This window comes from Carcharhinus amblyrhynchos, chromosome 6 (assembly GCF_965287045.1).
Source record: "Carcharhinus amblyrhynchos chromosome 6, sCarAmb.v2.hapA, whole genome shotgun sequence".
Classification (NCBI taxonomy): domain Eukaryota; kingdom Metazoa; phylum Chordata; class Chondrichthyes; order Carcharhiniformes; family Carcharhinidae; genus Carcharhinus; species Carcharhinus amblyrhynchos.
Window position 1 is genome coordinate 47,593,696 of NC_137329.1, and position 13,298 is coordinate 47,606,993.

The 13,298-nt window shown below is 42.3% G+C and overlaps 1 protein-coding gene across 2 annotated transcripts in view; it reads left to right on the top strand.

The window, feature by feature from the left end:
• The window catches only part of LOC145344462 (tetraspanin-32-like), a 73,990-nt gene extending 69,496 nt beyond the window's left edge, over positions 1-4,494 (top strand). For both annotated transcript variants that reach the window (XM_080191606.1, XM_080191607.1), the window contains one exon: positions 2,044-4,494. In XM_080191606.1, the coding sequence (XP_080047732.1) occupies positions 2,044-2,142 (99 nt within the window). In that variant the 3' untranslated portion in view covers positions 2,143-4,494. The remainder of the gene's footprint in view (positions 1-2,043) is intronic.
• Positions 4,495-13,298: the final 8,804 nt, after the last annotated feature.

Sequence of the window (13,298 nt, forward strand, 5' to 3'; positions counted from 1 at the left end):
ACCCCCAGGTCCCTCTGCACCGTAGCATGCTGCAGCTTTTTGCCCTTTAAATAGTAATCCCTCCTACTATTATTCCTGCCAAAGTGGATAACCTCACACTTGCTAACATTGTACTCCATCTGCCAGGTCCTCGCCCACTCACTCAGCCTATCTAGATCCCTCTGCAGACTTTCCACACCCTCCGCACAATTTGCTTTTCCACTTATCTTCGTGTCATCAGCAAATTTCGACACCCTACACTCAGCTCCCTCCTCCAGATCATCTATATAAATGGTAAATAGTTGAGGCCCCAGCACCGATCCCTGCGGCACTCCACTAGTCACCAACCGCCAATCAGAATAGCACACATTGATACCAACTCTCTGCCTCCTATTAGGCAACCAATCCTCTTATCCACGCTAACACCTTACCCCCAACTCCAAGCCCCCTAACCTTCTGAAGCAACCTTTTGTGAGGCACCTTATCAAACGCCTTTTGAAAATCAAGAAACACCACATCCACCGGTTCCCCTCTGTCTACCGCACTAGTCACATCCTCATAGAAATCCAATAAATTTGTCAGACACAACTTCCCCTTAACGAATCCGCGCTGCGTCTGCTCTATCAAACAATTCTTCTCAAGGTGCCTCGCTATTTCTTCTTTGATGACAGATTCAAGCATTTTTCCAACTACAGACATTAAACTAACCGGCCTATAATTCCCTGCCTTTTGCCTGCTACCTTTTTTAAACAGCGGCGTAACATTAGCCGTTTTCCAATCTTCCGGCACTTCCCCGGAATCCAGCGAAGTTAGGTAAATAATCACTAAGGCATCTACTATCATCTCTGCCATTTCCTTCAGAACCCTGGGATGCATTCCATCCGGTCCTGGGGACTTGTCCACCATCAGTCCCACTAGTCGATCAAGCACTACCTCTCTAGTGACAGTAATCGCATTCAGGCCCTCAATTCCTACCATCCTTCTATCTTTAATATCCGGCAAACTATTCATGTCCTCCTCCGTGAAGACCGAGGCAAAAAACTTATTTAAGGCCTCAGCCATTTCCTCATCCCCCACCACGAAATCCCACCTCTCATCCTCTAAGGGTCCAACATTCACTCTAGCCAGCCTCCTCTTCTTTATATATTTAAAAAAACTCTTACTATCCTTTTTTATATTTAGTGCTAGTTTAGCTTCATAGTCTATCCTTCCTTTCTTTATCATCTTCTTAGTCAATCTTTGCTGATTTTTAAACCTCTCCCAATCCTCTACTCGCCCACTACTTTTAGCCACTCTAAACGCATCAGCTTTTAATTTAATACTCTCCTTTGTTTCCTTCGATAACCATGGCTGATTATCCCTTCTCCTACATTCCTTCTTTACCATTGGAATAAATTTCTGCTGAGCACCGAAAAAGGTCTCCTTAAAGATCCTCCACTGTTCCTCAGTCGTCCTACCGACCAATCTGCGCCCCCAATCTACATTCACCAATTCCTCTCTCATCCTATCGTACTCCCCTCTGTTCAAACAGAGGACACAGGCCCGGGACCCTACTTTCTCATCCTGCATCTGCATCAAAAACTCAACCATACAATGATCGCTCGTCCCAAGAGGATCCCTCACAACAAGATCCCTAATTCTTCCTGCCTCGTTACATAACACCAGATCTAAGATAGCTCGCTCCCTCGTCGGTTCCGTCACACACTGTTCAAGGAAACTATCCCGGCAGCATTCCAAGAACTCTTCCTCAAGCCCACCGTGTCCAACTTGGGTCGACCAATCAACCATGAGGTCATACAATTTTGGAGAAAGAATAAAAGGAAATAGAAACCAATTGGTGAACCTTTAAAAAGAAGTAAGGAGACATGGATGTTCAGTTATACAAATGTTTTCAGTGGCAGAAGAAATTCGAGGCAAGTTGTTCACTATGGTGAAACATTAAAACCATGCACTGGAATTAACAGTGAAGAGGTTAGGAATCAGAAAGGAAACAAGGTGGAACTTTTTTTAAAAAGTTCATCTTTAAATGTTGTTAATAACTGCTAGCATCTGTTGTCCCTCCAGGTTTATGGAATCATCCTGACTGCCTGCCTCTGCTTTGCTGGTTGCTTGATCGAGGATTGGTACACAAAAGGGAAATATAGGATGGACAAGCAGTATTGAGTTCTGAGAAATCAGAAATCAGAAACTAGGAGCTAGCCAGGGAGGAGGAAACACCCTGTGAAATGAGCTGTCCTGACACTGAGGAAGATTTCACCCCTCACACAGTTCAGACTGTCTTCACACTGAAGTATCTTACATTCTCATTCTTAAGGAAGGCAAATGAATGCATATCTACTTCACATAGATCTATGGCGAGCAAATACCATGGGCCTACCCTTCACAGCATTATGCCGACAGATCTTGGTTTTAAAGAGTGCTATTCCTTGTGTCATGCTGTTGGAGCAAGGTACAGTCATACTACAATGCTGCCACTGTGTAAGATTTTTTAAAACATACGAACTTAAAACAGAATTTGATAAATTCAGTAGTTCTTCTTACTGAAAGTTGTGGGGGTGCTGGGAAACACAAGAACATAAGTAGACCATTCAACCTCTCTAGTCTGCTCATTAAATGAGATCTGTCATTCAATGAAATAACAGCTGATCTATACCTTAACTCTACGTATTTGTTTCAATATCCTTTTCTATCATTGTCTAGCAAAAACCTGGTGTTCTCAGCATAAATTAATTGAGCTAACATCTACTGCTTTTCTTGGGAGAGATTCCAACCTTTCATGTGAAGAAGTTTATCTTAACTTCTCTCCAGCATGCCTGATTGTAAGATCTTTAATTGTAAGATTTTGATCTCTTATCCTAGAGTTTCCACCATTGAAAATGTGGAAGACTAATCTATGGGCTGCCACCTGTCCCAGTTGATCCTGTTCCTGGGAAAAACAATCTAGGTTCATAGACAGTACTTCCACCCTGGTTAATTTGGAGGGGGGAAGCATTGATTTGTATAGGAGAGGGATTGAGGGCGGGAAGGAAGGAGTATCTAGGCTTGAGAGGAGCAAGGGTTCAGTTGGATTAGGAGCCGGAGGGAGGGGGAATTTCTCTGGAACTCCGCAGCGTATTTCTCGCAGTGGGGAGTGGTGCGGCATTTGTTGGTGGCAGGGTCTTCTGGGATTTCCCATTGACTCCATCCCACGCCACTGGGAAATCCATGGTGGAGGTGCACCATCAGTGGAACCAAAAGATCCTGCCAGAGTGAAGAGCCGGAGAATTACGGCTATTGTGTTAGGCACCGAAAGAAGCAGCTGGGTTGATGTGTTCGGGGTGAGGGGCTGGAGAGAGAAAACTGCTATTGGCTCAGCTATCTGTGCTCTGGCATAATTTTTAATTCTTATTTATGAGTTAATTTGGAACATAAGCAAGCAGACCCACTGATGTTGCGGTGGACAAAAATTTGGTAGTAATCAAACACAGGTATATGACCTCTTTAAAGAGAAGTGTTCTGATTCAGTAATCAATGTATGTAGAGTTTCAGTCTGCAATGTGATATTTTTATCATGACCAAGTAACTATAGCTTCCTCTTTTTTCAATACATGCTATGTGTCATAATGTCTCAACAAACCACTTTTTTAACCCACTTCTATTATCCTGATGCATTCTGACTGTTGACCCATTAAAGTGTCATTTTAGTCTTATTCTCGTACTATTGCATCTCACTTGGCCTAGCACACGCTCACCAAGCAGTAATGCTCCAACCTGCCTTTGATTGAAGTAATTGTTATATCAGAGCATCCCTTCTATCACATACATCCACAAATTAGCAGTAGACTTGCCCTGAAGTGTTAAGTTCTGCTCATTCCAAAATTAAAACAATTTCACTGTTTGGTACCCACTGTGTGACTCACACACACAGGCAGCAAGATGACATGATTGACAGATGAATGGTCCCAATGTTTAATAAACAATACAACTTCTGTATGATACTGCCTCCACCAATGAAAGGATGAATTATGTGATGTTCTCAACTCCTTCAGATGGACTTTACTGCAGTGAGTGTCTGTTTGTTACACTTAAGCACTTGGTACAAACCCTTGCTGGCTCATTGAGTAATGGTCCACCTGGCGTGATGCTGAGCAACACAGGCCTGCCGCGTCCTAGGATTCATTCATTCCCTGTGTTGACAGCTGATTCGAACTAGGGACAGTTGTTTTGATGCCCCAATTAACCTCAGCTCCCTGAGGCTAAGGAGGACAAAATCAGGTAGGCTACACAGCCTTGATCATTATTCAATGACTCCTAATAGGGGTTGATTAGCTCAGTTGGTGGACAGATGGTTCATGATGCAGAAGGACACCAACAGCGCGGGTTCAATTCCTGTACCAGCTGAGGTTACTCATGAAGGCCCACCTTATTAACCTTGTTTCTCGCTTGAGGTGCAGTGACCCTCAGGTTAAATCACCACCAATGAGCAATCTCCCGCAAAAAGAAGGCATCAGCCTTAGTTCCTGATGACTTTCATAACTTCCATGCTTAAGGTATGACTTAGGATAGAGGTGGAGAGACTCTTCCCGCTCAAAAAAGACAGTAGGACTAGGGGGCACAGCCTCAAGATAAAGGGGAGGCGGTTTAGAACGGAGTTGAGGAGGAACTTCTTCACTCAAAGGGTGGTGAATCTCTGGAATTCTCTGCCCGTTGAAGTGGTGGAGGCTGCCTCGCTAAATATTTTTAAGAAGCGGGTTGATGGGTTCTTGATAAGAGAGGGGATTAAGGGTTATGGGGAGAGGGCGGGAAAGTGGAACTGAGCCACGACAGATCAGCCATGATCTTATTGAATGGCGGGGCAGGCTCGAAGGGCTAGATGGCCTACTCCTGCTCCTATTTCTTATGTTCTTATGTTCTTATATGTCGATGACTCTTGATGGAATGTGGATTTGTATGGACCTCAGATCATACTGCCTGTAGAAATTCTTATCAGTTAAACACCTCCAGGTACTATAAATTTACAAATTTCTTAGCCCAACTGTGAAATATATGCAGAATAATCAGTTGTCACTCTACATTTTGCATCCATGCAGCTTTCAGACATAATGCAAGGGGTATAGGTTTCTGGATGCTCAGTAAGAAAGAATGTAATATGACACATTTGATATCCTGAGGGCATTCCAAAACACTACAAACCACTGGGGTATCTTAGAAGTGTAATCACTGGGGTTATGTAGGCAAACACAGCAACCAAGTTGCACAAAGCAAAATCCCACAAACTACAATAAGATAAATGACTGGATAACTGATTTTTGCCAGTGTTGGTTGAGTAATAATAGTTATCCAATACAGCTATCCTGATCTTTTTCATACATTATCTCTCATGAAGTCTTTAAAGTTCACTTTAAGAAAGGTGGGCAGTGCTTTGATTTAATATCTCATCGAAGAATGGAATCTTACACTGTGTAGCACAGACAGCCTCTTGGGATTGCACTGGCTGAATGAATCTCATCTCTAAAGTGGGGCTTGACCACACAGCCAGTGAAAACAAGCATAAACCAAGGCTGATACAAGATACGTAGAAGACATGAAGGCTATTTCTTCAACAAGATTTTTGTTGTGTAAATCTGATGAATAAAAGCTGGTAATATTGAAACGTCTCCATGGTTTTGATGAATGCACCAACACAACACAAAACTGACTGAAACACCACCATATAGGCAGATTGGCAAAATATAACACCAGTATTTTTTAGGCAGATACAACAGGCAGACAGCAGTATAATCAGAGATAGCACTGCAGCATGGAAGAGACTAAAAAGAGCATTATACAGATATAAAGTCCAAATGCAGAATGATATAGGTAAGAAATCCAAATACAATCCTGTAGAGGTGATTAAATGCATACTAATACAGGAAAGATTTAAAATACAGCACCAGACAGGCAGAATATGCAGGTACAAATAGGACCTAATAACGTTGTGCAGGAAGGAAACGTGATTTAAACACCACCGAAACAGAACATTTAGCCTCATAACAAATAAACAGCCCCCCAAACAGAATTTTCAGCCTCAACATGACACTGGTAAGAGAGCCTAATGGGCAGAGCAAAACAACTAGCAAGACCTTCCCTTCAAATAAAGGTAGCACAGTTAATTGAAAGCATTGTGGGAGCTCCCAGAGAAACAAGTATTGAGTTGAATTATTCTGCACTGACAGTCACGTAACAGCTGGATATTGATGAAGTGAAGAACATAAATTGTGCACAAACCCAAAATAGCAACACTGGTGGAATCAATGAGCTCTTGGGAAGCCATAAGCTGTGTAGAGGTGTGACACCCTCTAACACTGCCGCTATTGTTAGTGAGAGGAAAAAGGAGTGTTAGTTGCTGGCCACATTGAATAATTAATTTGTGATCTTGATGCACAGGGGACAGTAAACTATCTGAGAAAAGAGCTTGATGCCCAGAGATCTATGTAGGAGACCTTAACCAATTTATAAGAGTTGGGCCTGATATATATCCTGTCAGCCAGCTGCCCACCAAAATGATTAGAAAGAGAGAACTGTCGAGACTTGGCCTAAATTGTTGGGCCCAGTAGGCCAGGAGCATATTGTATTGTGTCAAAATGTAGTTGCTTTAGACCAAAGGCAGTTCTGGTTAAGTACTAAGTAAGTCTACTATCCTGCTGATAAGCTGCATCTACCCAATAGTAATCTGGTGTTGTGTGTGAAATCTGTGTTTATTGTGTAGGTATGCCACACTCCAGGTAGAATTATAACAGCACAGAAGAAGGCCATTGAGCCCATCATGTCAATGCTGGCATTCCAAAGGAGCAATTCACATACTGTCACTCCCCTGTCCTCTCCCCACATCCCTGCACATTCCTCCTTTTCAAATAAATGTATGGCATAGAAGGAGGCCATTGCCCATTGTGTTTCAGTCAGCCTGAAAATCAATCCCCAGGCTAATATCTTTTTCCAGCATTTGGTCCGTACCTCTGGAACTTCAGGAGTCCAGGTGCATTTCCAGACACCATTGAAATGAGTTGAGGGGTTTTGCCTAGACTATTATTTTAGCCCCTGAATTTCAGATCCATTTCACCCTCTGACTGAAAAGGTTTTCCTCATCTCCCTCTAATCCTTCTGCCCCCCAATCACTGATCTCTCTGCTAAACAGATCCTTCCCGTCCATACTTATAAACTTGAACATCACAATCAAATTTCCCCTCCGCCTCCTCTATTCCAAGGAAAGCAAATCCAATTTTTCCTCATTGTTGCAATTTTCCAGTTCTGGCTACATTCTTGTAAATGAGAAACATACATTGCATTCATCTGTACATACAAGGCATCATCTAATCCTGGATGTGGAAGGGAACTTAACTGACACCCAGGATAAAATTGTAAAATGTTTATTTATTAGTCACAAGTAGTCTTACATTAACATTGCAATGAAATTATTGTGAAAATCCCCTGGCGCCTGTTTGGGTACACTGAGGGAGAATTTGGCATGGCCAATTCATCTAACCCGCACATCTTTGAACTGTGGGAGGAAACCGGAGCAGACACAGAGAGAATGTGCAAACTCCGCACAGACAGAGACCCAAGTTGGGAATCACACCCGGGTCCCTGGCACTGTGAGGCAGCAGTGCTAACCACTATGCCACCGTGCCGCCCTAGTAAGACAGCTTGAAAAATAATCAGTTTGGGAATTTAGATAGGTGGTTGAGAGAAAGAGAGTTAAAGTGATCATAGTATCCCTGCAGTGCAGAGGGAGGCCATTTAGCCCATCAAGTCTGCATCAACTCTCTGACAGGATGTTTTACCCAGGCTCTCTCCCCAGCCCTATCCCTGTAATTCCACACATTTACCATGTTCAATCCACCTAACCTGCACATCTTGGGACACTAAGGGGCAATTTAACATGGCCAATCCACTAACCTCCACAGCTCTGGACTGTCAGAGGAAACTGGAGCACCCAGAGGAAACCCATGCAGATGGGGGGAGAAGGTGCAAACTCCACAAAGACAGGAGTCGCTGAGGCTGTAATTGAATCTCGGTCTCTGACACTGACAGGCCACGATGCTAACCACTGCCACTGTGCTGTCTTGATAGAAGAAGTGTGGCAGAATGGTTTTAAATTATTTCCTAAGTGGAAGATAAACACAAGCAAAGACTGATTGGCTGAACAACCATCGGTGTAATGTCTACATAATTCAATGATTCTGGTCATTCATCTCTGAACTGTTTCTACTGCACATAATTATTTAGAAGTAGGGCAATTAAAACTGAAAGCTCACTCCACAGAACTGGCCTCATCATCGATCTATAACATGTCAGTATAACTTGTTCTGTCTTGTAGTCTAATGCTCTCCAAATGTGGCCAATACCTGATTTGACTTAACAGCTGCTTCATACAGGTCAAATATTTTCAGGGTATCATCAGTGATCATTTCCAAATGTTCTTCCTTTCAGCTTTTGCCAATGAAGACTCTTTCATGTTATACAGACTTACTGTTTCCTGTCCCATATGCATTGCTCTGCTGGTATTAAAATCAATCTGCTCTCCTCCGAAAGGGAGAGAGAACAAAAGAAAGTCTGTTTTCTGCATTGCAACAATGACTACATTTTAAAAAAAATCCCACTGGGTGAGAAGTCACTTAGGATGTCCAGAGGTTGTGGAAGGTGCTAAACAAATGCAAGTTCTTTCTTTTTCTGTTTGTCATCTCCATCAATGGTCTAAACCTCCTTGACGATAATCAATCTTCTTTCTACTCATTTCCTGCTGACAATTTTGAGACATCAGCAAATCTAATACTACTAGAGATATCCTATTCCATATCATGTATTTGTGAACAGTGGGAATCCCGAAATGTTTCTTGATAAAATGCTGCCGGATACTGTTCCCAGGATTTTCCATTTATTGTCACTCTATCTCTCTGTGAAGCAATTCTCAATCCAGCTGTGTAATGAGCCATACTTTTCATGATTTTTATATGAGGACCTTTGTTCATTTTTCTTAAATTTCCAGACCCTAGATTTACAGGATGACATCATCCATTAGCTTAATTATTTCCTTCAAGAAATTCAATCGATTTGTAAAGTACAATCCATTATTTCTGACTTTACCCTGATCTGTGTCTAAGATGCCTTTGCATTTAGATGTTCATTTAAAGTATTACTCATAGAACCCTTAACTATTTTTCCCCCAAGCTGATGTCTAGCTAACAACTTGTAATTGTAGGTCACTCACACAACAATATCACAGCAACTTTTGATATCCTCCAATTCTTAGATAGCTTGTCAGCACGTTGGCACAGTGGTTAGCACTGCTGCCTCACAGTGCCAGAAATCGGGGTTTGATTCCTAGTTTGGGTCACTGTCTGTGTGAAGTCTGCACATTTTCCCCATGTCTGCTGGGTTTCCTCTGGGTGCTGTGGTTTCCTCCCACAATCCAAAAGACATGTTGGTTAGGTGCATTGGTCATGCTAAATTCTCCCTTAGTGTACCCGAACGGGCACTGGAGTGTGCCAACTAAGGGATTTTCTCAGTAACTTCATTGCTGTGCTAATGTAAGCCTACTTATGACTAATAAATAAACTTTACTTTTTTAATGTACTTTTGAAAAAGTGTTTTCCACTTTTCATTTCCTTAAAAAGTCTCAGACTTATCTCCTGTGGACAGAAGATCTTCTGAATATTTAATCTTCCCAGTTTCTATATAATGCATTGTTCATGTATTCTATATGGTTACAAATTACTCAGCCTCATTTCACATGACCAGAACTGATCTGCAATCATCCTCTATAAACAAGCATATGCTATATCCTGATTGTAGATCATGAGATTGTGAAAGCTGTATATCAATGCCAGCCCTTTTTTCATTTTCATATCATAGCAACAGAAGGAAAATGGTGACACTGAAGAATAAGAACAGACGTATCTATCTCCTAGTCAACTATAAAATTGACAAAAAGGATGGAGAAGATGCAACCCAGTTTCTCTTGATATCTCCTGCCTCTCTCTCTGTCATACACCCACACACAAACATTTACGTACACACAGCTTCTGTTTTAAATAAATCTATACCACACCAATCTAAATGAATGTTTTGAAATTTTCCCTCTCGCTATTCATAAGATAATGAAGAATCACAAATGGGAAAATATGAGAAGTATAGAATTCTAGCAGCTTAGCTCCTAAGAATAGCAAGAGGCCATTCAGCCCCTCCAGCTTGTTTCTCCATTTAGTCAGATCACATTGTCACATGGAGGGAAGCATCCTATTCGCCAAGTGTTCTCCACTCTTTCATTTGATCCTTGCATGCCTATTTCCTGCCCTTCCTCTTTAGACTAAGAACGTACTGATCGAGAGCACTGAAGAATTACTGTTTTGCAATTTATAGTGGCTACACAGTCTATGTTTAGATGATCAATTTTCTCCATTTTATAGTCTTGTTGCATTTTTCTCTAATTTGGAATTAAGGAGTTCTTCAGTGCTCTCGATTTACCACCCTTTCAGGTAATGAGTTCTAGATATCCACCACCTTTTAGGTGGTAAATAAAGTTTTTCCTCAAACCATCCCTCTAAATCTCTGGCTCCTTACATTAAATCTACACTCCTTGTTTATCGACCCCTCCTATTAAGGGGAAAAGTTTCTTCCTATTTATCCAATCTGTATCCCTCATAATTTTGTAGACCTTGATGGGGTCCCCCCTCAGCCTTCTCTGCTTTAAGGAGGATAACTCCAGTCTCTCCTCATAGCTGAAATGCTCCAGTCCAGGCAATATCCTGGCACACTTCTTCTGTACCCTTTCTAGTGCAACCATATCCTTCCTATAGTGTGGTGACCTGAACTGCACAGTACTCCAGCTGTGGCCTAAAGAGCTTTCATACAGTTCCTTGCTCTTATATTCTATGCCTCGGTTAATAATGGAATATAGGACATAGGAAAAAAAGTAAGCCATTCAGCTCCATGAGCCTGCTTAGCCATTGAGTAAGATTATGTTGATCTGTGGCCTAACTCCATGTACCTGCCCTAGGTAGATTCCACTGCTCAATAAAATGTGTCTACCTCAGACTTAAACCTAACAATTGATCCAGCATCTACTGAGACTAATAAATCCAACATTGCTTCTGAAACACCTTATCTACGTGTCCTGCTGCCTTCAGAGATCTTTGGACAAACATGTGCCCCAAGATTCCTCTCGTTCTCTGTACTTCGTAGCGTTCTACTGTTCATTGTGTATTGAGTTTTTCCAGCATTTTCTGTTTTTATTCCAGATTCCAGTATCTGCATTATTTTGCTTTTCCTGCCAGCTCGGGGATTGCTTGGACCATGATGCAGGTGGCCAGGTCTGAGCCTGACGGTAATTGGACATCATTGGGCTTGGCTCTGATACCATTGTGTGGTTGAGTTCTGCTGTGATAGGATGACTGCGTTGGAATGAATTGGAGTTGATCTTTTTTTATAGACCCCTATAAGATCACTCTTCAGCCTCCTACTCTCCAGACAAAAAAGTTCAAATCTATCCAGCCTCTCCTTATATCTCAAACCATCAAATCCTAGTAAAACTTTTCTGCGCTCTTTCTAGTTTAATAATATTCTTTCTATAATAGGGTGACCAGAACTGCACACAGAATTCCAAGAGTGGCCTTACCAATGTCTTGTACAACTTCAACAAAATGTACAACTCCTGCATTCAGTGTTCTGACCAGTCCAATCCCAGGCACAAGTAATTGAATCCCAGCTGCAACCACTCCAATCTCAGCACAACCAGTCTAATCCTTGTCCAATACCAGCACAACCAGTCCAATCCCAGTCTATGACTATGGTTGCGGTTGGAATTGGACTGAATGTGTGGGATTGAACTGGTTGTGGCTTGAATTGGACGGAATTGGTCTGGTTGCGCTGGGACTGGCCTGGTTGTGCTGGGATTGGACTGGAATTGGTCTAGTTGTGCTGGGATTGGAGTCATGGAGTAATAAACGTTTACACAATGGAAACAGGCCCTTCGGTCCAATTTGTCCATGCCACCCTTTTTTTTAAAATGCCCGAAACTAATCCCAATTGCCTGCATTTGGCCCATATCCCTCTATACCCATTGTACCCATGTAACTATCTAAATGCTTTTTAAAAGATGAAACTGTACCCGCCTCTATTACTACCTCTGGCAGCTTGTTCCAGACACTCACCACCCTCTATGTGAAAAAAGTTACCCCTCTGGGCAATTCTGTATTTCTCCCCTCTCATCTTAAACCTATGCCCTCTTGTTTTAGACCCCCCTACCTTCAGGAAAAGATATTGACTATCTACCTTGTCTATGCCCCTCATTATTTTATAGACCTCTAAGATCATCCCTCAGCCTCCTATGCTCAAGAGAAAGAAGTCCCAGTCTATTCAGCCTCTCCTTATAACTCAATCCATCAAGTCCCGGTAGCATCCTAGTAAATCTTTTCTGCACTCTTTCTAGTTTAATAATATTCTATAATAGGGTGACTAGAATTGCACACAGTATTCCAAGTGTGGCCTTATCAATGTATTGTACAACTTTAACAAGATGTCCCAACTCCTGTATTCAATGTTCTGACCAATGAAACTATCGGCCACCACTTCTTCACCACTCTGCCCACCTGACTTCACATTCAAGGAGCTTTGAACATGTATCTCTAGATCTCTTTGTTCTATAACTCTCTCCAATGCCCTACCATTAACTGACCACGTCCTGCCTTGGTTCAGTCTACCAAAATGCATCACCTCGCATTTGTCTAAATTAAACTCCATCTGCCATTCGTCAACCCAATTGATCAAGACCCCGTTGCAATTGGAGATAACTTTCTTCACTGTCCACTATGCTTCCAATCTTAGTGTCATCTGAAAACTTACTATGTCCCCTCTAATCTCATCCAAATCATTAATATAAATGACAAATAACAGCGGGCCCAGCATTGATCCCTGAGGCACTCTGCTGGTCACAGGCCTCCAGTTTGAAAAACAACTCTCTACAACCACCCTCTGGCTTCTGTCAAGAAGCCAATTTTGTATCCATTTAGACACCCCACCGAGGATCCCGTGAGATTCAACTTTATGCAACAACCTACTAGGATTGGCCTAGTTGTGGTTGGGTTTGGACTGGTTGTGGCTGGGATTGGACTGGTTATGATTGGGATTGGACTGGTTGTGGTTGGGATTGGACTGCAATTGGACTGGTTGTGGTTGGGTTTGGACTGGGATTGGACTGGTTGTGGTTGGGTTTGGACTGGTTATGATTGGGATTGGACTGGTTGTGGTTGGGATTGGACTGCAATTGGACTGGTTGTGGTTGGGTTTGGACTGGGATTGGATTG